We start from the raw sequence: 24,199 nt of genomic DNA on the forward strand, positions 1-24,199 counted from the left end.
GACGAGTGGTGTTCCCAGGGGTCAGTATTGGGACCGGCACTGTTTAACATCTTTGTCATGAACATGCACAGTGGACTGGGTGCACTCTCACCATGTTTGCCAATGGCACAAGCTGTGAGGTGCAGTTGACACGCTGGAGGGAAGGGATGCCATCCAGAGGGACCTGGGCAGGCCTGAGAGGTGGGCCTGTGTGAACCTCATGAGGTTCAACAAGGCCAAGTGCAAAGTCCTGCATCTGAATTAGAGCAATCCCACGCACAAATACAGGCTGGGCAGAGAATGGACTGAGAGCAGTCCTGAGGAGAAGGACCTGGGGGTTCTGGTTGATGAGAAGCTCGACATGAGCTGGCAATGTGTGCTTGCAGCTCAGAAAGCCACCCATACCCTGAGCTGCACCAACAGCAGTGTGGCCAGTAGGGCGAGGGAGGGGATTGTTCCCCTCTGCTCTGCTCTTGTGATGCCCCACGTGGAGCCCTGCGCTCAGCTCTGGGGCCCCTCCACAAGGACACAGAAGTGTTAGCATGAGTCCAGAGGAGGCCATGAGGATGAACAGAGGGCTGCAGTGTCTCTCCTGTGGAGACAGGCTGAGGGAGCTGGGATTGTTCAGTCTGGAGAAGAGAAGGCCCCGAGGAGACCTCACAGCAACCTGCCAGTGCCTCAAGGGGACTACAGGAAAGCTGGGGAGGGACCCTGTGTCAGGGGGTGTAGTGATGGGACAAGGAGTAATGACTTTAATCTAAAAGTGGGTAGATTTAGGTCAGCTAGAAAGAAGAACCTCTCTACTCAGGGCAGTGAGGCCCAGGCCCAGGCTGCCCAGAGGAGCTGTGGCTGCCCCATCCCTGGCAGTGCCCAAGGCCAGGCTGGATGGGGCTGGGGGCAGCCTGGGCTGGTGGGAGGTGTCCCTGCCCATGGTAGGGGGGTTGGAACTGGGTGGGCTTTAAGGTCCACTCCAGCCCAAAATGTTCTCTGATTCTATGAAAATCCATCTTTTATAGCACTTGACACAATACTTACCTATTGTCTTTCAAAGCCAGTATTACTTAACTGTCTGAATTGTTCAAAACTCCCTATACCATTATGTCTATTTTTTTGCATAAGACTAGGTTTATTTTTCTTTCAGTGCAAATACAGGAATACAGGATTCTCTGGAAAACTGTACTCCAGCTTTTAAAAGGATCATCAGATAACTCAGTCTTCCTTCCTCCTCTGCCACTGTCAAAAGGAGCCTACTTAATACTACTTCGACGCAAAATCTGAGTAGAAGTTTAACTTTAAGCTCTGTTCTAGCATTTGCAATCTGCATCTTTGTCTTTCTTCCTGTTTCTGCTAAGAATTTCTGTTCTGCCACTAATAAGTGCTTACACACAACCATGTGAACAGGTATTTCACATAATAAAAATAAAAATTTATCATGGAAAGGAAAAAGCAATGAATTGCATTGATTTCAGAGTCTGATGTAGTCACTGGTTAAAAGGTGTTTTCAGTATCTATAGGTATTTTCAGACAAGTTTCATTCAAGGTTGAGGCAGAGTAATATCTACAGGTATTTTCGGACAAGTTTCATTCAAGGTTGGGGCAGAGTAACTGAAATACAGGGTAAAGGAAGAAAAACTGGTAGCTACATATTTTTTCCTAGATGCCCAGTTTTTAATATGTCCCCTACAGACTGTGAATTTTCATGCACGTAACTGAGTTACCTATCGAACCATGGTATTGAACATTGCCTTTACTTCCTGGATGTTTGCGATGCTCTGCATTGCACTGTAGCTATTCTTAAATGTACGACTAATTCACTACGTCTAATGGAGCTGACATATGACTTTGCTATTTGTCTAACCTTTATAGCTCCATTTCACATGAGCACTTCACGGATCAGCATATGCAAAGCTGCACGTCCTTAGCTCTAAGTTCATTTCCTTATCAGAATATATGGCACTACATTATGCTGCATGTTTTTGATTTGAAACACTGACTGATAACACAGGCATACTCAAACAAAACGGTACATATATCAGCAACCAATTCATTTGTTTTGGGGAAAGAATACGATATCAGAAAGAAATATATAGCTCAGCTAAGTTTGATTGGAGTAGTCAAATAGCTGAAACGATATAACCGGTAAGATATATTTTCCTGATAACTACCCATATTCAGATATTACCTATTTATTTTTCTCTGGTATCTTCATGAAACGTGGAATGTATTTGACATATTATTTTCCACTGTGCATTTACTGTGTTGTTGGAAGCAAAATTTCTTGTTCTTTCTGGTTATATTATCTCCATAAATAGCAATGAGAGTAACAATATTTTTAATGAGTGTTTGTGTCATTAACTAGAAAAATATTTACTGAAATGATTTCTATTAGTGCCTAGCAGAGTTGGAGTTTGAACCTTTTCAGTCTGCAGTCAGCAATGCTAGCTAGCTGAGTAACTGATTCAGAGCAAAAAGCTTATTTGTAGAGTTGTCCCCTTCTAAAATGCCTCTGTGGTGGGAGCTTTAGAAATAGACTTTGTGAAAGAAAGGATTTGATCAAATAGAAAGGTTTCAGGCTGTGCAGACATTCTATATATCTGCAGGAACACAAAAGTGGTGTTGCCTAATAATGAGCAGAAAGGTGTTTTTTTTTTTTTTCCCCTGTAAGTTTTAAACTATAGCTGTTTTCAGAACTGAACTAATTGGAAGCCAACTTCCCTTGAGTTTGTAACGTTTGAAAAAGTGCAGTGGTAGAGGTCAGTTTGCTTTTGCAGGTACAGCACTGATCATTCTGCTACTGTGATGATAAACATGGCTGTCACTCCTGCAGGATTAGTTCTGTATGTAAGATGTGTAATAGCTCAACAGCAGTGTTCAGATGTTTCCCCTTCCTATGATTATATTCTTTTCATAAATAGACTATATCCAATCTTTTCTAATATTAACATAATTCCAAAGTCAGTAATATATTTGTAAAGAAGCCTTTTCTCTTTTAAAATAGTTTTATTTACACTGAAAATGCTTATGATTGTTTTCAAATGACTTCAGGAGAAGTAAGAAAGAGGATGCAGTCTTTGACTCCTTATTCTCTGAGTTTGGGGCTGTGACATACCTGCTTTGGTAACTCAAAACAGCTAACATTGGAAAGTTCAAATGCAACATGACATTTAAAAATCAAGCCAAATTAAGAGAAAACACATTGTTTAGTGTGGAAATAGGTTAATATTACATGAATATAGGCTTTAGATTTCTTTGTTTTCACTAAGAGTTGGTCGGGCACTGGAACAGGCTCCCCAGGGCAGTGGTCATGGCACCGAGCCTGCCAGAGTTTGAGAAGCATTTCGTCAACACTCTCAGAAACATGGTCTGACTTTTTGGGTGGTCATTTGGAGACCCAGGAGTTGGACTCGATGATCCTTGTGGGTCCCTTCCAACTCAGGATATTCTATGATTCCATGATTCTTTAATGCTACCTTACAAATGTATTTTCTGTTCACATTTACTAAAAATATTTCTGCTATGCAAACATAGATTATTGAAAGCACAAGTAGTACTTTGACAATCCAGAAAAATCAGGTTTTGCTTGGCAAGCAGTAGTTACCCAAGACTTGAGAAGTGAACTCAGTGCGAGTATAAGAACGATTCCTAAGTCCCTATGAGGGTAAGGCTTTGGGAGGCAGAGACTCATCCCTCTCTGCGCAGTGTTCTCCCTGGCACCACACTTAACAGAGGGAGAAGGGGGTTTTGCAGGGGTGGCTTCATCTCTCTGGGCATCATCATTGACCAGAGCAGCCCACCCAACACTGCAGGCTGTGCACAGAGGCCAGGTGGTCCCCACAGACCTGCATGCTGAACATGGCATGGCTCGTCCCTGGACCACGAGCACCCACTGCGGGGCACAGAGGGGCAGACAGAGCAGGAGGCACAATGTGGTGTGGAGCAGCTAACATCTCCCCCTGAAATGCCATTCTCCACAGGCACTGCCAGCACATGGGGGCTTCTTTTTTATTGTGTTGAAATGTGAGCAGTGGGGAAAAAATGGCATTTTTAGCTAGTAAGACTTCGATGCAAGAAAATGAAGACCTGTATATTTAATTTGCCCCCATGACTGATTCTTCTCTGCTATGTCATTGTAGTGCTTCAGACACGTCTGTATGTGAAACATGCACAATTCTGTGTTTCAGGCCCAGGGAGACAAACACTGATACCACTGCTGTCAGCAGCAAACCTCACTTCAGCTGCAGTTGTGCAAGGTGCAGTGTTCCTCCTTGTGGAGAAATCCTTTGCGGTTCTTCTTATTCAATAATTGCACATTTTCTTCACCCAGCCCCTCATTACTTTCTCAAGCTCTTGCTTTCAATTCTAAACTGTATTTCCCTGTTGTTTTAAGGCAGTGGTTTGACATTATCTTATTGTTTTCTTTACAAATGTTAAGACCACACAATCTGAGCTCTGCTAACACACTGTATTATGCTACTAGTAGACAAATTTTAACATCACATCACATACATATTGCAGTTGCTGTTGGAACATGCCTTTTAAAAAATACCTTTATTGGATGAAATTGTCTCTTCCCCAAGAAAAATCTGGTTCTTCAATATAATTTATTATACCTTTTAAAATTCTGTCTGTTCAGTAAAATCTTTGCTACATTATAAATACCTGTAAAGAAAATATAATTTAAAATTCTGAGAGAAAACATTATTTTCCTTTTACATTTTTCACAGAACCCACACAGGCACCAAGGAAAGACTAACAATAAAAATAATTTAATTTACTCCTGTACAGTCTACTCTGGGTTGGAAACATTCAAAAGAGAGACTTTAAAGTTGTCCTCTTATGAAACTTTGGCTACAACATAGGAACCGATCTTAAAACAAAGTCCTATGTATTCCACCCATCTATATCTGAAAACTTCTTTCAAAGGCTGATTTGAGTGTTTGTAGTACTTTCCTCACTTTAACGTACTGGATTGACAACTGGCAAAAACCACCACTATCTGACAGAACCAGCCCCTGAATTTCACTGCACAGGACTAACAGTGGTCCTTTCTCACCAAATGGGAATATTTATTGTAGAGACAAACTCCCAATTCTGACAATTACATTTTAGTGGAAATAAGTTAGTGCTCTCACTAACTGCTCCAGTAGCAGCAATTTAACATTCTGCTTGTTCAGTAGTTATGTATTGCCAGAAAGCTTGTGTGTTGAAGGGACAACATAAAAAAAAATGTTTTCTAATTTCAGTAACTTTTTTTTTTCACTTCTTGTTCTAAGTAAATTTCTTAGCAGAGAGCAAGCAGTTTAAGTTTAAGAGACATTCACTCTTGCAGTTGTTATTGTTGTAGCATGGAGTATAAATATGGAAGAATTTTTCAAATCAACTAAGCCATATCTATCTAAAGCTGGCAAAAACACAGACTGAGCCCCAGGTAGACATGAACCTACTAAAATCAAATGAATATGCAAAGATTTTTAAATCTTAAGTTTGGTAAGATAATTTTCAAAGTTGCCTTCAAGCAGAAATTACAGAATTTAGTGTGAAGTTTGAAAAATCTCTATCCAAACTGATGAATTATGAACAAAATGTTCAATTTCTTTTTTAAGAGAAAGTTGGATCATTTTAAGGAATAGACAGTGAAGAAGGAACATTTTTTTCTAGAATGTCTGGAAAATGTCTAGTCTACATTTCTACATTTCTACATTTGAACGGTAGATGAGAAAGAGGGAGAAAAGTAAAACCTAGTCAGCACTTGCTTGGATTATCTTTAGCACTGCAATGAGACACTTCATTTCCTTGTAGTAGATCTCTCCTATTTCTGAGCACCCAGCCATGCATTGCTGTTTTTGTTTGTTTGTTTTTAATTATGAACAGCAAAACAATAAGTCAATCTTGACTCCAACTTTAAAGAGGTATGTGTGGAAAACTGTCATTAGATGCCATATGATGCCATTCATATCATTCTACTGTATATGATACCATGTATAATTTTTTCCACTTGGGATAGGGTGATAGACCTTTCTGGCCACACTGCTTCTCCCTTCACTACTTTTATTATATTCTGAAAGGGTCTCACCATGTTCTCACCATGTTGCATTCTTCTCTGTCATCTCACTTTTCATCTTTAGTCTCTTATGACTGCTAAAGGTAGGCAGCAACCTGCCCTTCCTGCTCTCCGAAGCTACTCCGTTTCCTCCTCTTTCACTTTCCCCTTCCTTCTTTTCCTCTCCCTCCTTCACAACCCATGCAGTTTTTTCCTCCATTTCTGACTCCCTTCTCCTGGGTATTTTTTCATTCATACACCTCCTTCCCCCTCCCCCCCATTCATTTTGCCTTACCTTCCTAGATATTTGGGAAATGTTACAATTCACCACAGATACTCCAAAATGCACTCATTAGATGTTCTCTGCTGGTATAATTTCCCTTTCTACACTGCTTTGGTCACAGTTTAAGGAAGGGGCAAAATGATCCTAGCTTTGTTGCCCTGATTGCTGCAGATGTAGACATCTTAGGAGGCATTTATATTACTCAACTTTAGAAATCTAACCGAGGCTCCAAAGGTAAGAGGTTGTTTCCCCAAAGTTCATCCAGTCAATAAAAATAAATGAGTACTCCAGCAGGTAATTCAGAACCAGTGCAAAAACTAGTCAAGTGCTCTTAAGTGCTATCTGTCTTCATTAGCTACATACAGCCTAGAAAAACTAAGCTCATAATTCAGGCACTTCATTTAGGCAGTTTAAGTTCGGTGGTGAGAATCCCCATGGTCTGGAATGTGTTGTTTGGAGCTCTTTTACGTTAGAGTATGTCTGTCTGTAGTCTAAATCATTAATAACCTCATCAGTGTTCACTGATGCTCCAATCCAATTCCAGTTTCCCAGCTGCTCCTTTGCAGGAGAACAGAAGGGTAAGAGTGCATTGTTGTTTGGAAAAGGAACAAAAAATGAAATAAAAAATAAAAACAACTGTGAGGGAAGAGGTACTTGCTGCAAGTATTAAATCTTGAATAAATGCCAAATATAAGAAAGACTACACTATTCATTACAATTCCAGGGATGAGAGTATATCCCCAAAGCTTTGGCAGTTCAGTTCAAAACTGCTTAGTAATTCAGGTTTTGAATCCTACTTCATGCTAAGGAAATAGGGTGGAAGAATAAGTAACGTGAAAATTGTTTAAAATAGAGCATTAGTATTTTCAGGGGAATACTGTTGCATTTCATGCCTGAGGGGGCAAATCTACTCTGATGGTAATGTAGAAAGTCTTTGAAAAAAGCTATTACTAAAAAGCACGAGTTTACTGCCTTATCCTCCCACACCTGTTTTTTTCCTTCCTTGATATTTGTGTTAAATATGAAGCAATCAAAGCAGCAATTACACAACTAGAGCATACAATAGACTTCTGAAAAAAAATAAAAATGGAGGTGGGGTGGGGAGAATGAATATTTCCAACTCAGCGCCATACCCTATAGTTTAGTTTCCTTCATTTATGATATCAACCAAGGCTTGCAGCAGTCTATCATCTCTATGCTTGTATGGTTTGGCATTGTAAAAAAGATCAACGTAGTCACTGTACAGGCTTTCTTCTGAGTCTTTTAGCTGGGAGGGCTTGTTTAATTTTTCGAGGGCCTGATAGAAATGTTCAAATGGAATATTTAACTTCTCACTTGCAGTCTTCTTTGGCAGTCGCTTCTCAGCCATCTGTCTGCTAAAAGCACTTTGCAGTAAGTGTAGCATAGCCTCTGATGGGATTTTATCTTCTGCTTTGTCACTGTTACTACTAGTATCTTCTGTGACTTTGTTTTTTTCACTCAGGTTCTCCTGTGTGGTGTGGTCCTAGAATGCAGATTGGCATAAGAGAGGTTAAGTGTCAAAGCAAAACTGTCTGGATTCAGATTTGCTCTGATTAGTGATTTTCATGTATGTGTGTGTAGATATAATTTTTTTCACTTAGGAGCCACTAACATCTAGAAAAGAACTAGATCATTTTATTCCAAAGCAGACTGTCATTATTCCTTCAGACTGTCATTATTCATATTCAAACAGACTGCATTGCATATAGTATGAAATCTCCCTTAGGAAGATTAGGAAGTTAACTTAGGATAAGATAACTCAGGAAGATAACTTTGGAAGTTACAAATTCAGATCCCACAGCAGCAGGATACAACTTGTCATTTTACAGCAAGATTTGTCCCAGTCTCACAAATACTCCTGGTTGTACTGTGGGAGACAGCTCCTCAGCTGTCTGGAGCAAGCACCTGCAGTGGCGATGGCAACTCTGAATGTGCCACATACCCTTGTGGAAAGGACTGAACTAATGCCTCTGGATTACCTGCTCTGTAGTAATCATTTTACCTGGGAAATGATGAGTAATGTACGGCTAACCCATGGACATGACATGTATCTTAGCAAACTCTGGAAGACTATTGCCAAATACAGATGTACAGAGAAATTGCTGAGGCACAACCTCATTTCAACACTGTTATGCCTCCCATGCAGCAATATATGGCTGCATATCGTCCTCATTTACACTGGGTCTGTCTTTCTAAAGGAACTTGAGCTGTTTTTTAGTATGTGTCTACCAACCTTCTCCTATAGCACCTCCTGAATCCAATTTTATTTTCTTCCAACTTTATTTTACTGCACATAGCTGCCACAACTGTGGACACTTAATTTTATGCATGTGAAAACCATAATTATGTCTCCCTCAATATTCTCCTCTGTAACCTTGCTGAAGAAGGTTAGTCTCTCTATTATTTACAGACATCCTAATTACCTGATGGGGAGATGAATAGATGTGATGTGATTAAGTATGCTGAAGACAATAACATAATCAAGCATTTTGAAAATATACAATATTATCATCATGAGCATCCAGAAAATAGCTGCTATTCTTGGGAGCCTAGAATACATTTGTTTTCCATACAGCACTCTAATTAAAGGTAAGGAAAGGATGAAAAAGGAGCTGGCAGCAACAGGTCCGTTTAACTGAACTATCTCAATCAGTGAGTTCCTCACTTTTGTGATGCTTCTTTGTTACAAACCTGCTTCCAAACTCCCTTGAAGCACTCCAGCAGGCTCCTTTGGGATTGAACACTTGTTCTCACTAGAATTACATGAATTTAGTGTGTCTGTCAGTGGTGCATTCCTCCCTCCTTGTACCACTCAACTGCATTAGCTGTTGAGTTCATAGAGTTAGTATCAATACTTTCTTTCAATCCTAAAACTGTTAGGTGTTGGCACATGAAAACAGAGACTAATAAAAATATCAGTTGCTGACTCTGAGAAAATTAGAACACTTGCAAAACTCACAAGTGTTCAGGGGCTAGAGGAAATGAATACAGAACAAGTATGTGTCTTCTTATTAGGGAAAAAGCCAGAATGCTCCTACAAATTTAAAAATACATACAGAAAACAATTACTGTGCCGCTACCTCTATGAGGTCTGTCATCTTCTCCACTCCTCTTCTGTCATTTTGCACAGCATTGTAGGATGTGTATACACGTGGCTGCTTCATATGTTCAGGCTGGGTAGTAGTGCCATGCAAAATCAATTTCCAATTTACAATCCTTCCTTCATTTTGTATTCTTCTGGACTAAAGGACAAGCACGGCATTAGCATAGGTTCTCAGGATATAAGAAGAAAAAACAGAGGACACTTGCTCTAAAAGCAGAGAGAATTCAGTAAAATAAACAATAAAGCTTTCAATATCTAAATTTAGAGCATGATTTGTAAGCACCAAAAGACTAATACATTAGAGACAGAACATATCAGAAGGTGGGATTTAATGCAATGGCTTGACTACTCCAAGTATTCATATTTTGAGGTAATGTAATTATTAATTGATCATGTAATCATCGATGGAATTTCAAAACACGACACAAAATTACTGAAGTATAAGTTTGTGTTATTGGTATTAGATCACTAAGCCATTCCTTTGCAATTTTCTCACAAGAGTTACCATTGAAACAGTAGTTTGGAATAATATTCTGTGGTAGTGTACAATAGCCATCTAAAACACAGTCTGTGGAGGTGAGCTACAAATGTTTTGTCCATTAGTTTTGTCAATGGTATTTAAATAGAAGAAAGTGGAAGAGAAGGGTACAGAGGACAGTGAAACTTTATTTTTCCAAAGATTCTTCCAGAATTTTTGCGTGGTCGTTTATTGACTGAAGAGGGCTGCTGAAGCTCCTTACTAAGTTTATGCCAAAGTTTACATATGTAATTTATGTGGCAACTAAATTATCAGTAACTCTGCATGCCAATCCCTGATTTCAGGTGAAGGCACTAATGTGAAAACCTATTTCTGGAATCACAAAACCCTATAAACTAAGGAAAAAATCCATTGTTTCTTGCAGACAAAAACTTGGTTTATTGTAGATCTCAGGAACTGCTATCTTGACAATGAAAACTAAAAGATAGTTACATACGTAATGCCCTTCTTAGCTTCCTTCCTTCCCCCCCAAAAAATAATAGAAAAAAGGCATTATTTTAGTTACTAAGAGCAGGATATCTGTAACCATGGGGTTATCTATAAGCCTACAGTATTAACACTACACTGTTGATAATAATATTTACTTCAACTGCCTTGTCCATCTGCTCAGTATTCAGCATCATCCTCCTGATTACAATTCAAGGCCAGTAAGGGTTGGAGACTCAGTGTCTGGTAGGAAGCACTCGGTTTCTTGCAGGATCTGATCCTTAATGACAAGCTGATTAACAGACAGCTTCAATGAAATTCTCCAGAGATGACTGAGCCTGATCACTCTCACTCTGAAGAGAATGATTTTTCAGTTGCCTCTCAAACAGATTTCTTCTGTCTCACTGTCGCAATCCATACTCCCAAGTGCTTTTAGTAAACTTATTTATTTTATATCTGTAGATTTCTTGGCTTTAATTCTTAAAGGTTGTTCAGTGGTAATTACTCTGAGAAAGAGGTTAGGGAAAGATATATATCAGAATAGCTCTATAAGGTCACCAGAAATTCATTAATTCCAAGGGGTTTGAGTTAATGAAAATTATGCACATGTACCAAGAGGAGACTATCGTCTGTCATGTGCTCTTTTCTGCAGAAAAAAAAACCTAATTTGCAGTTAATCATATGTAAATTTGATTACATACTTCATGAATCACAAAAAAATTATATTAAGAAGTGACTTCTTTCAGTGACATATGATGTGAGAAAAACATAGGCATGAAACTCCTTTTGACAGGTACATGTCAGTGGAATGTGTGCAGTGCTTTGCATTCATGTTAGAACAAGAAAATCTGACTTTATCTTTTTTTTTATGCTTTTTCTTCAGATGAGCCAGTCTTTAATCTTCAATCCAGATGGATGCTCCATTTAAATAAACTCTTGCTGTAGCTTCCTTAATGAGAAGATTCACTATTCAACATACTTGATAGTGGCTAGCAATCATATTCTGTGTTAGCTCTCAAACTTAACAAACATACTTACCACATCAGTAATTCTTAATACCCAGGTGCCTGTTGGATTCTCTCCCCATGTGTGAACAGACATGAAGTCCCAGTTCTTAAAGCCATTGGGAGATTTATCTCTCTCTCTCTCAGCCAGTAAGACAGTGCTGGTCCCTGTGTTAGTGCAAGATCAACAGCAGTGAGTGTTCATATGTGTACGCTTCTGTTTGTCACTTAGCTTGGTTTGCAAACAATGTAGTGCAAAGGTAACCTGGAAAAACAGCATTTAGCCATGGCTTGGGGAATGGGAAACATGCTATCTCTGGTCACCGGGTGCTTTATCAAAACCAGCTCACACAGAATTGAAAACCAAAGCCTTATCCTGAATTCATCATTGTATTTTTTGGGGGGGAGTGAATGTAAAATGTTACAGCCCAGAACTCCAACAGGGCAAAAACTATTTGTATTGTTATTATTATTACAAAATGCTACAGTTCAAAAAGCATTTCTGCAGCAGAAGAGACTCTAATGCAGCACAGAAGCTTTTTTATGTTTATTTGCATATAAGGAGAGAGCATGGAAGCTAAATTTATGTAATATGGAACAAGAGAAGCCCCAGGGAGACTGATCGCAAGCTATAAATACCTTTAAAGGTAACACTGTAAATAAAGAAAAGGGATGACATATATTTAGTAGGAATGTTTTACAGGAAAGTAAAAAAAAAAAAAAAAAAACAACAGCAGCAATAACTAAAGGATAGTTCAGTCATAATAGCAACATGGTGGTATTGTGGGGGCAGCAATACTTGACTATTGCTACCTCAACTAAACCCACAGATATACATATGCAGATGAGGAACAAATTACTGCCATCGGTCTTTCAAAAAGGGGTGTTTTACTGAGATGAAGCCAGGCTTCCTATGTTTTAGCAATAGAGGGAGGAAAATATCTCTGTAAAAGTAGAAAGAGCTCCATGAAATGCCTCAAGACAGTCCATCTATATGGTCCCAACCCAAAACTTATCAAAGATGGAATTAAATTAGAAAACACCACCAACAATCAAGGGTAAAACAGATTACAGCAACATTGGTCCCATAGGACAAAAGCTAAACTCAGAAAATGAAGAATTAATGATAGGGTTAAAACGAATCCCAGACCAGGTAGGCTTTGGAAGAATACTGTATGTACAGTATCTAAGCCTGCTTTGAAGTGAGGTCATGCAACGATCACATCAACAAGGCATTAGTAGTTTATTATATGCAAATTCTTAGATTACGCTTTAATATCAGTAAATTAGGTTAGAGCAATGTTTAAATTCAAATCTGAAAGTTTATCTGTGTTTTGTTTTGTTTTGCTTTTTAATAATATCGGCAGATCTGACAGAAGATCTTACTCTCTACAAAGTTATTTATACTCTTTCTTCTTTCTTTTCGTTCTCCTTATTTCAGGGCACTGTCAAGATCACTTGCTATGTTGTAGCATACCTATTATAGTTGAATTATGGTGCCAAATACAGACTTTTTTTTACATTCACCAATGGGGAAACAGGTGAAATCTAGGGAGTCAGATTTCTTGAGTTTTCCATTAGGTCATTAAATCACAGGAAGGCTGATAAGCATTACAATTTGATACCTCCAGGAACTCTCAGTTTTCACAGGTCCTGGTGCTAGAATGCGACACATTAGAAACAGTGCCTTCATTTCTGAAGTAAACATCTTCTTACAAAAATAATCCAAAATGCAAGAAGAATGAAAAAGGCATTCAAAGAACTAGTTCTCGTTCCCAGGATGCTTCACATTCAGAATGTCCTCACATTCACCTGTTGGTTGTGCCTAGATTTGTCCAATGATGTACTTAACTATTTTTTAATCCACTGAGAAACATACAAGTAGTTTTAATGAAATGTTACACACTACAGCGACAGAAACTAAGGATGTCTTAGCTTCCCATACCTGATGGAGACACCAGGGTGACATGAAGATCACCTCTACGGGAATATTCAATAGTTGCCTCAAGCTGCACATGCTCCAGGGATGCAATTGAGTTTTCTTGACCCTCACAGGCTTTTGTGGGAATTTCAATGATGACTTCCTCATTTGCTCTTAATAATCTGGCAAAATTACAGTAAATATTATTGACAGAAGCTTTAGATTCTGGATCATTATGTGAAGCGTAGAGACAATAACAATCATTTAAGAATGATGGGAAAAGAAGTAAGGAAAAAAAAATTTTTTTTGAATGTCCCCATGAAAACCCTGGGAGTTCTGAATGTACAGAAAATACTGAAGTGGATCAAGTTGTGTGCACTGTAGAAGTTACAGTTGTGCAACCCACCCTGGAAGCAAGCAAGTCTGGGTAATTGAGTTTCTGTCAGCACTTCACTGTTCCACAGAGACTACAAAAAAAAAGTCTTTGCAGTCAGCTACATCACATGACTCTATCAGACTTAGACTTAGCTTCCTCATAGAAATATGCAATAGAGCTGTTATCATAAAGTTAAAACATTGCATCAGGCATAGTGCTTTTTATCTTTTGTGATTAATGCCATCTCTAGAAAAAAAGGTTTACATCCTCCATACATGCTCATGCATAGTTTTCTCTGCACAATTTCCATTACTTCTAATGAGAAAGGTATCTAAATGATCTAATGAATAGGGTATCTAAATCTCCACAGAAATCATTCAGAACTCAAAATATTGGGATCTTTGTTTTTATTATGTCACACAGAAGACTGCAATAAAAATACATAAGCAGCAAGTATTGCATATACCAGAACTAGATCAACACTCGATGGAAAGGAGAGGGCTCATAAAAACAAATTGACAGTAAAACAGCATAAATTGTAAGGTTACCAAGCAGTGACACTCCAAAACACCATAATATGTTTTTACAGACAGACTTTTAGTGCACTCACATGGTATAATTTCTATCTTTGAAATATCTGTATTTATTCTAAAGAACAAACACACAAATGAACAAGTAGAGACAAAAACATTCTAGATATCCTTACTCATTAATCAGGTTAGTGATTTGTGATTAAAGCTTGTATGTTGAGCTCAGTTTAGGCTCACTGTACTATGAACACTTGTGAATATGGCTTGTAACTCTTTTCAGTGAACCTTTGAAACACGGGTTTCGTAAGAGCAGTGCTATGGATGTGACTAAAGCTTAGTATACCACCCTGATTTCAACATACCCTATGCATGTCACAGGAGAAGAGTTGCTAAGACTACTACAGATGTTCCTTTAAAAAAAATCTCTGAAAAACTTTGGCATCTTTTTGCTCATCTGCTGATAGCAGCCTAAACATTCTTATCTGATCAGGTTCAGTTTCACAGTATCGTTCATACACGCATTGTCTGTAAAAGCAGAGATAATCTCATTTTTGTGAGAGTTCATGCTAGCAATGTTCATCAGTCTTACACTAAAAAATAGCAAGCAAGCAAATGCTGCTTGTCTGTCCCTGGGGGAATACAGTAGGACAAAACCAAATGAATCAAAAGAAATCTCTTAGTCTGCTTTCGAGCGATCCATGCACAATACTATTCTTCAGGTATTACTAAAATAGATGTAAACCTAGCTACTACTAACACACATTCTTACCTTGGTTCAAAGCTTTTGTCCTTCACAATACACTCTCTCTTTTCTGGTACACCTTTCCATCTTTTGGGATCAGCTAAATCCACCAACGCATTGGCATTGAGTAGTCCAAACCCAAATCGGCTGTTTACCATCAGTCCCGCTCCATTCTTTTTCCATCCTGGATTGCCAGCCAGTGGATCATATTCTGAGGTCCAGACTACCAGGTGCTGCATATCCCTCCATGTTAGATTTGGACTGTTGAGAAAATGTGCCCGGTTAATTGTTTCGAGACTATCTATCATATTTCTCTTTAGTTTGCAATATTAGTTTGCAACAGAAAGTGTTTTAAATGTACATGGTACCCTATTATTTTAAAATATAGAGCACATTGCATGCGTATTCTTCCAATACTTCTTCAGGTAAACAGGATTGCTATGTAAATGAAGAACTGATATCTAGCAAGATCAGAGTCCAAACTATTTAGGCATTTAAATTTATCTAGCAAAAATAGTATTTCCCACCAGTCCTTATGGAAACTGGTGGGAACTTTGAAAATTCACCGGGCATTTGAGTCATCTGTGATTAACTCTACCCTTTAAAATATGGCCCTTGGCTTATGTCATTAAAGGAGTATGCAATAGAATAGGGAGTCGAACACACACCATTCAAGTGCTAAGCCTACACCATGTCTAAGTGAAAAGGCCATTGTCTTGTCAACAATGTGCCAACATTGTCTTGTCCTGCCCTGTTCTTCACCTCCACCTCTAAGTCATAGTTCTGGCTACCAGCCCTGCAGGGTGTGAACCTGCCTGCTCCCTGCCTGCTCTGAAAGCTGAGCTTCGGTACCTTCCATTTTATGTCTCATCACCGGCAGGAAAGGTTCTGCAAATTGACTAAGCACTTCACTTAAACTCCCGCAACCTATTGTCTTCAAATTACGCTCTCTTGACAGAAGCACACCCTCACTGCCTTTAAGCGCAATTGACCGGCTGGGCAAACAATTGTTGCCAGCGCACTAAATGGACTAAAATTACTTGGTCATCACGTTTTATTTGCGTTGGTTCTGACTTGCTAGGAAGGTGTTGAGGCAAGTAGCTGCTTATTTCTGTCATCAGGCTGAGCAAGTCCGACTGACAAAAAGTGGAGCAGCAGCATGAGATGGTGTAACTTTCAGGAAGGCAATGTTTGAGGCAATGTTTGAGGGAAGATAGTGGGGCGGCTGAAGAAGAGGAGTTTCAACAGTAATTTTGTGACATCTTACTTTGCCTCCAGAGCCAGAGCAAAAATTCCTGCTGCCAGTGGTGCAGACGCAGAGGTCCCAGTGTGAGTCTCTGTACACTCGTTGTGAAGATCAGCACTTGTCTGACAGAAAAACAACAAAAAATTGTCTGAAAATATTAAGATTGCATGAATAAACAGTTGTAAATACAGTCAATCCATGCTCACAAACATAACTACGTATCCTTTACTTGGTGCGTATTAATACATTCCTCACCAGCAAAGTGATCGATGTTTAAATCTGTTCATATTTCAATCCTCTCTTTTTACTTCAACTATAATTTTTGTATCAAAATGCTTTGTGTTGGAACAAAATACTCCCACACTGAATATCTTATTTTATTCTAAGGTTTCACAATAAGTGTTTCAGGCTTACTGGTGAATCATAAAAACAGATCATTGTGTTGGGCCTAGAACATTTAAAATTACTGCTTGCTGGAAAATTACTCATAGGATTAGTATTAGTGTTCTGCTCCCTCTTCAGCAGAAGAACTATAATTTGCAATGAAACACGCTTTATTTGGCAATTAAATACCAAACTCATCTGTCCACAAATCTCTAGATATGCAAAGAGGCAACACCAAGACCTTCACATCTCGGCTATGAAGACTAGTCAGCTAGGAAGTACTGATCCATAGCTAATTTGGAATGACATTGTTTTAATCCCCATCCATGTAGTTTACTGTAAAATTACCATCAACCAGAGCTGAACAGAAATTATAGGTCCTTCAACATTATTTTATCACAGCAAAGTTCTTTAGTATAAGTTATTTCTTGCACCATTAACGAAGACACAGACTGATCTGTCCACTTGCTGAGTATCTTTCACAGGTTTCAAACCATCATTGTTGCTGTCACCAGTGGAAACTGAGGGGCTAAAAATCTTACAAAAGGTAAGTGTTGGAGTGACAATGTATACCAGAGGTGCTGACTGATATGGGTACACTAACTCCACAAGCTTTTTGCTTATAGTCTCAATCTCTCCTCATGAAGAATGGGACCATCTCCATCGAGAGGCCTCCATCATACACAGATATCAGAAGATTTCAAGTGTGTGGATTTAATTTCTTTGATACAACGATATTGTTTAGCCATTGCTCTACAGTAGATGTTCTGAGAATACAACCACATCCTGGAGTACAAATCCCTCACTGTTTCAAAATGAAAGCACTAAGCATGCAAAACACATGTAAAACAGGTGGTCAAAACTAAGCGTTTAAGAGCTCTCACTTGTTATTTGCATATATAACACATTTCTATGTTTTGTTCTGAATCTGGTAAAAACAACCTACAATTCTTTGGTCAGTATAATCCCCACTGCTGTATGCTGTGGCCAGAGTTGAAGAGCACTTCTCTGCATACCAGGGAGAAAGGCCTTGCTGAGAAGCACTGCTAATGGAGATAGTGTAGATACTATCAGTGTAACCATCACAGTCACAGTTGTCACCCTGACGACCTCCATTCCCAGAAGCCCATACAAAAATGGAGCCTTTTCCATTTCGGCCCTAGAGGAAATGAAACGGGTGGTTATAAAAGAGATTTTGTAATATATTCTTAGCAACTCCTCCTGTCCCCTCCTCTCCCCCCAACATGAAAGCCTAATACGTCAAATATTTTCAGGTACAAAAGGATAATTTTCCACCATAGAAGACAGAGACAGAAGAAAACAGCTACTCGTGGTTTTCTACCTCAGACCCTATAGTACAATCTTTTAGCTTGTTTGTATCTTTTAGCTTGACTAGTCTACATTTACTGTCCATGGACAGTAAGTTTCTTTAAAATAGGTTTTAGTGTTAAAAACAGAGTCTATGATCAGCAGGACAGTTTTCCCAAATAACAGTGTTTCAGTCCTGAACACTTCTAGGAAAAACGCCTTTTTTTTTTTTTTAATTTAAAGAAATAGCTAGTTCATCAGGAGTTATTTCACCTGCATTTCTTGTAATCACAGAGGTATGGTAAACGGTATAAATGATGTACACAATATGACTTTTCCACCAATTTCTTTTTTTGTAATGAAGCCTTTCACTGGTGGCACTCGCTGAAAAACAGCAACAGTAAGCACATCTGGTTGAAAAGCCTCCCTTCTCTTACAAATCTGTGGGCCAGCACCAGCAGGCTCAGGACATAACCATTTTCATTCCCTGCTCTGGCCCCCAGAGAGTAATGAGGTAGCAGCAGCTAACAACTGATGCTGACAGCTGACAAGAGAATGCTGCAGCAACACGTAAACCATCACAGCTATCACAGAGGAAGTGTATAGCAGCTATTCAGCCTTCAGCTGTGCTCATCCTTCAGAGGAGAAAATATGTTTCATGTCAAAAGCAAAAGTTCATTTTTTATTCATTATTAATATATGTATATTCACTGGAAACTGCAGTTGAAATACAGGTTTTTATCACCCTCACCCCTCAGATAAGATTTAAAGTTATTCATGCATGGCCTAAGCAACATTTGCAGCACTTAAAACATTAGAAATAAAGAAAACAGAAAAATAGGCTGTACTCTTTGAGATACAATTGCTAAAATGGGAAGGACAACCCACGTGAATTACAGAAAATGAGATAATATCTTCTTTTGAAAATAAAGGCTGCAGTCCAGAAAAGCAATGGTATATGTAAACAGATGATTTGATTTCTCTTGGAGTGCTACCAACGCCTCTCAGATGCTTAAGGCTAAGCATATGCTTAAAGTGTTTTACTGGACCAGCAATAAACGAGTCAGGGATGAGACTCATTGGCAGCTCCATCACTGACTGACTAAAAGGGATGGAGAGCATCCAGATCCATGCATAAGGGAGCCTGACAAATTCGTGGGTAAATTTGTTCCCCTCAGTAAATAAAACAAGTTGTAAAAACAGGTACATTCTTCACAAAATAACCTGATTTTTCAGAGTATGACCACCGAACTTTGGTTCCTAATTATTGCCTTTAATTATCTCTTTTCACTAACTGCCTACCTATGGACTTAGATCCCTGTTTATCACCAACCCATCCCTCCCAGCCTCCATTCTTCCCTCAGAGTATGCTTGTCAGTTGTCAGACTCCTTTCTTCTTCTCCCTTATCTGCTAATGTTAACTGCTCTATTTTCAATACCCTCCCTTGGTTTGCTCCTGTCCTTCAAGCTTTCTCTCTTTCTCTCCTTTCTTGTCTCTGACTAATACAGACTTCCTCTCTGTATTAGTACCTGTCCTTCTTTAGATATCTTTTCACTGGCAATAGCAAGAGCAGCTTTTTAATACATCCCCAGCAGCTTTCTCTTTGTACGCTACTGATCATCCAACGAGATCAAAAGAGGATAACGTAAAACAGAACTGTAAAACCACTGTTTCCAATACTCTTCATCATGCATTTTTACTATCTTGAATTTAATTGGATCATGATATGCACCAATTTATAAACACAATACAAGCCCATCCACAGGGTGCTAAAATGCATAGTTATTTCACACAGCAAAATATTCACAAAGCAGAAATTTTGTATTAAATTTTTATAGGCTTTCAGTGCAGAAATCCAATTACTGTTCAGTGCAAAACAAGCAGCAGAGAAGAGTGGGGGTAGGGCAAGACAAAGGCAGCTAAAGTAGCAACAGAAAAAGAAAGCTTATCTGTAGAGAATAGCAGCTAAAACCAGCTTAGGCTCTAATAATGCTTTTTTAAAAGTCCTGTTCTAGCTAGTAATTTCTCTGACCAGTACTATTAAAATATCTTTTTTCCTTTTTAAATATGTTTAAATGAATAGAGTGCAAACCATTTTCATTTCCTGCCTGATATGAACTATTTTAAAATCCTGTTCTCTGCCACATTTCATTGCATTTTTTTCTTAAGTATCATACCTGTTTTATCCCATACTCAAAAGCCTTCTGTGCCAGTCTCCCAGGTCCCTCAACAGTTTTACCATCATCATTAGGTCCCCAGCTTGCACTGTAAATATCCACGTGTTCTGGATTGAAACCAATTGAACTGGCTTCAATAGCATCAGTGACTATTCCATCCAGCATACGTATACCTTAACAGAGAAAAACAAGCAGACTGTATTTACTGTCTGTTTCCTCTTCTTCATCTTTGTTACCTGATTGTAAATTTTATAGCAAAATTAATCTATAAATATTGTACTACAGACTACTGCTGTTCATTTGAATAATACTCAGGACAGTTAATGTCAGTGTAAAATACTACACTTACCCTTTATTTGTAGAGCTCTGTGCTCTCTACAAACATTAAAAAAATAATAAATCCTAAAATTTGGTTGCACCTTATTTACCTCTTTCTCTGTTTTTTGCAGAAGACCAGGAAGATGATGTTCTGTTTACTGTTCCTGCTTTCTTTTCATTACAATGAGCTTTCTCATTGTAATGACCTTCTTCTTCTTCTTTTAAAACCATAACAGAATTCTTTTCTCAAATTGCTATCATATCACTAAAATTAAATAGGTTTTGTCAACATTATTTTTAAGAGTTTTAGTTCAAAGATGTAATTCTGACTGTTCTGACTAAAGCACTGTCCTCTCTGTCATTAAGCCATTTTGCTGTCTTTGTGATGCTATTTCACAAGCTCTTCAGTCTTCACCACAAAAAACGTTCACTGTTGCTTTACTACCGTATTCTTCCTACTGTGAGAAATCCAGGGATGCTAGTGATATCTAGCCATTAATGTTTTATTAGCAACTGCATTATCTAATCTTCTCCAGATCAAGCCTAATCACAGTGGTACTTAAAATTCAGTGGCAGGCAGTGGCTCGCCTGCACTGGCCCCCCTGCTCTGCAAGCCCCTAGCTCTGCAGTGGGATTGCTACCACCATCCGGCGCTGCGTGAGGACAGAAACCCCTGCTACGGCATGGCTCTCCCAGCAAGAGCAGTAATGTAACGGTTAGTGCAGTCGGGATTCAGCCTGTGTTTTCAAGCGATGAAAATGTCAGGGTTCTCCCAAACTTGGCAAGTTTGTATGACAGCAGCTGCACCGTTACTGGCAGCTGGTGAATTGTGAGGACTGATTTTCTGGCATTTTCCACAACATGGGGGTATTTCCAAAGCATGCCAGGAAGAATGTGACAGTGCTATACAAAAAGAAAAAAAAAAAAGAAAGGAAAAAAAAAAGAAAAAAAAACACCTTCCCCTTGCAGCTCTCTGTTTTATTCTTTTTTATAGTTAAGCAGGAGAAAGGGCGTAATTCTTTCCCCAAATGGCTGCCCTCTAAGACTCTTCACACCTCTGAAAGAAAGCTGAGCTTTATTATTTCATATTAATTAGTGGCAAAAAAGAGACAAAGGAATTAATCTGTTCAACCACTGGTACTCCACTATCACTCATAAAGCTGGGAAAAGAATCAAGGTGCATCCTGTGCATCAGGTTCTACAAACACCTCTTGCCCTGAATAGGCTTAAACTCATAACATTTTGAATATTCCTTTTTCAACTAGCTCAGAATTGTGAGTTTCTGTCATACATGTGTGCTGTAAGCAAAGATCTGCCTGTGTGGAAATGACTGCAACACTCTGGACACTGGGTTGTAACATATCATGAGATACTGGAAATGCAGAGAGACATTTCCCAAACAAGAAGACAAAGCCAATTCCACTGATAAATAATGTAGTGAGGAAGAAAACATGCACACTGGCAATGCATTGATAAAAAAACAGCTCAGTAGAAAACAAACAAACAAACAAACAAACAAAAACCACCAATACTGTCATGTCTTTATGACCTCCAAAAATACTGCGTGTTTAAGTCAACTTGGGGATTTGATGACTGCAGTGATATTTCCCTAAGCAGATTCCAATTATCTGCTCTTGCATAAATTCTTCCACATGCTTTCTCTCATCATCAGTCCCACAAATTCAAAAGCAGGCAAAGCCCAAGGTAATTTCAGACACATACATGTATCTGCATGGCAGAAGGCTATTTTTAGCAGCACATCACTATGTGGGAACTCTCAGCCCAGTCCTTTGTGAAATGGAACTTCTTAATCATTTGATTTCCATGGCAGCACCAGAGAAATATCGTAGCATAGTGCAGCGGTTAGATATGCACAAAGATATACACACTCTGCTTTACTCCAAAGGTGATAAATACACACATTTCTTAGCTCTATACGAAACAAGAGGTTAATGTTAAATGAAACTGAAAGGTGTCACTTTTAAAATTGACATTAAGAAGTATTTGTTTCACACAGCACATAGGGATGGCCTGTGGGATTCATGGCCACAAGCTGTTGAAAAGATTTACACAGATTTCAGAACAGGGCCAGACATTAATATACTAATAGAAATGCTCGAGATTATTAAAGTTACTATTTTCATGGAAAATGAAAAATTTTGAATTGAATGTTTTACTTCAAGGCAAAGTTAAACCAGTCTCTAATGTTGAAGGTCAGAGAACAGCATATTCCAAATGTCAGGGTTTCTTTCCGTCTTTCTCAAAGCATATATTGCTGACTATCAGAGAGAATGCATTGGCTATGGACCACTGGATTTATCCAGTATGGCAACTGATGCAAGCAAACAGCCGCTTAAAGAAGTCACCCTGAACTAATGTCAAACAGAAGTGTGTAATGCATCATTCCAAGGATTTAAAAAAAAAAAAAAAAAGGAAGAAAAAAAAGAAAGAATGTCTGTGGAGAAATGAATCCTACATAGCTTTGTACGTAAAAAAAACTCTTCCAGTGTCTACCCAGACCAAATTTAGCTAAATCTTTTGATGAATTCTCCTATTTTCCGTTGCTCTTTGGACATGTTTTTGTTACACCCCTATCTCAATCATGCTGGCCATATATACTGGCTTACAATTTATTTCAACTCATGTATATTTTTCTTATCTGCCACCCAGTTATTAGGAGCTTTCTGGGTAATCTGAAGCACTGGATTGCTTTTCCTCCTGTTATTTTCCTTTTCTAGACAAGTCACACAGTACAGATTTCTAGTTTGCATTTGCAAATGAAATCTGTGGAAGAACCTTCTCTATAGATGCAAGTGCCTTAAAACATGGGCACAGCAGGAATTCAGACATCATTGCAGCTTCATCCATTTTGCCCTGCTTTGAAAATTTGGCATCTTCATCTCATGAGCGAGATATTTTATTTAAACAGAGCATGACAGCATAATGCATTATGGCAAAGGCAGACTGCAAAGCTGACATCTATGACAGCTGAGTAGAGTAAATGGGAACCTACAAACGTAAGACCAAAATGGTGGGAATGGCAGTTATGGGTGTCAACTGCCACTCATCATCCTTTTGTTTAAAAGGAAAAAAGAAGTAATGGAAAAACTAGACTGCAACAAGTATCTTCCTGTGAGCTAAATAACCATTTGCAACTAATACTTTGATCATAACTATTTCATAAACTTCTAATGGATTAATTTGGATATTCTCTCTTCTAATCTGCTCAATCCCCTCTCCTCCTCCATGCCATCTCCTTCCAAGATAACCAGCTACAACAAGTGAATCCATCATTCCTTAAAAGATTTCTGTGTACAAAATAGATTATTATTAACCTATATTATTACTTTGTTGTTACGTATTACACCATCTACTTATATTCAAGTGACAAATTCCAGAGAACATGATGGCATTTAAGAAATGATGTCACAAAAATCTATCACTCTGCCCTGTGGCCAGTCAGGATTTCGTAGACTAATACTGCAAGAGTGATGATTCCTGTGAAGGAACAGTAATTTATACTTCAGATTAATGGTATCTGAAAACATTCAGCATTTCACAGAATTTTTCTAGTTTTCCTTCACATCAGACATCTAGCTATCTTCATTCTCTTACCTCCAACTTTGGAATTGTAGGCTACTCCAACTCCACATTTTCTATTGTTGGCTTGCATTGCAATTTCTCCTGCACACCGTGTTCCATGCCTGAATAAATACAGTAAGAATAAATGATGTCTCATAACCTACACAATTCTGTGTAATGTACACAAAGACTCATCAGTGACTTTCTGGATTTGGTGGAT

General features: G+C 38.6%; 1 protein-coding gene across 2 annotated transcripts in view; it reads right to left on the minus strand.

Annotated features, from left to right (window-relative positions):
* Window positions 1-4,428: 4,428 nt before the first annotated feature.
* Window positions 4,429-24,199, minus strand: part of PCSK1 (proprotein convertase subtilisin/kexin type 1) — a 30,185-nt gene continuing 10,414 nt past the window's right edge. The window contains exons 6-14 of one of the 2 annotated variants that reach the window (XM_035567640.1): window positions 24,013-24,101; window positions 20,080-20,252; window positions 17,540-17,752; window positions 16,231-16,331; window positions 14,991-15,224; window positions 13,340-13,497; window positions 11,429-11,562; window positions 9,404-9,565; window positions 4,429-7,806 (exon numbers count right to left, since the gene is read on the minus strand). In XM_035567640.1, coding sequence (XP_035423533.1) covers window positions 7,444-7,806; window positions 9,404-9,565; window positions 11,429-11,562; window positions 13,340-13,497; window positions 14,991-15,224; window positions 16,231-16,331; window positions 17,540-17,752; window positions 20,080-20,252; window positions 24,013-24,101 — 1,627 coding nt within the window. In that variant the 3' untranslated portion in view covers window positions 4,429-7,443. The remainder of the gene's footprint in view (window positions 7,807-9,403; window positions 9,566-11,428; window positions 11,563-13,339; window positions 13,498-14,990; window positions 15,225-16,230; window positions 16,332-17,539; window positions 17,753-20,079; window positions 20,253-24,012; window positions 24,102-24,199) is intronic. The other variant, XM_050716238.1, reaches the window with a different exon arrangement.

Source organism: Cygnus atratus, chromosome Z (assembly GCF_013377495.2).
Source record: "Cygnus atratus isolate AKBS03 ecotype Queensland, Australia chromosome Z, CAtr_DNAZoo_HiC_assembly, whole genome shotgun sequence".
NCBI lineage: Eukaryota > Metazoa > Chordata > Aves > Anseriformes > Anatidae > Cygnus > Cygnus atratus.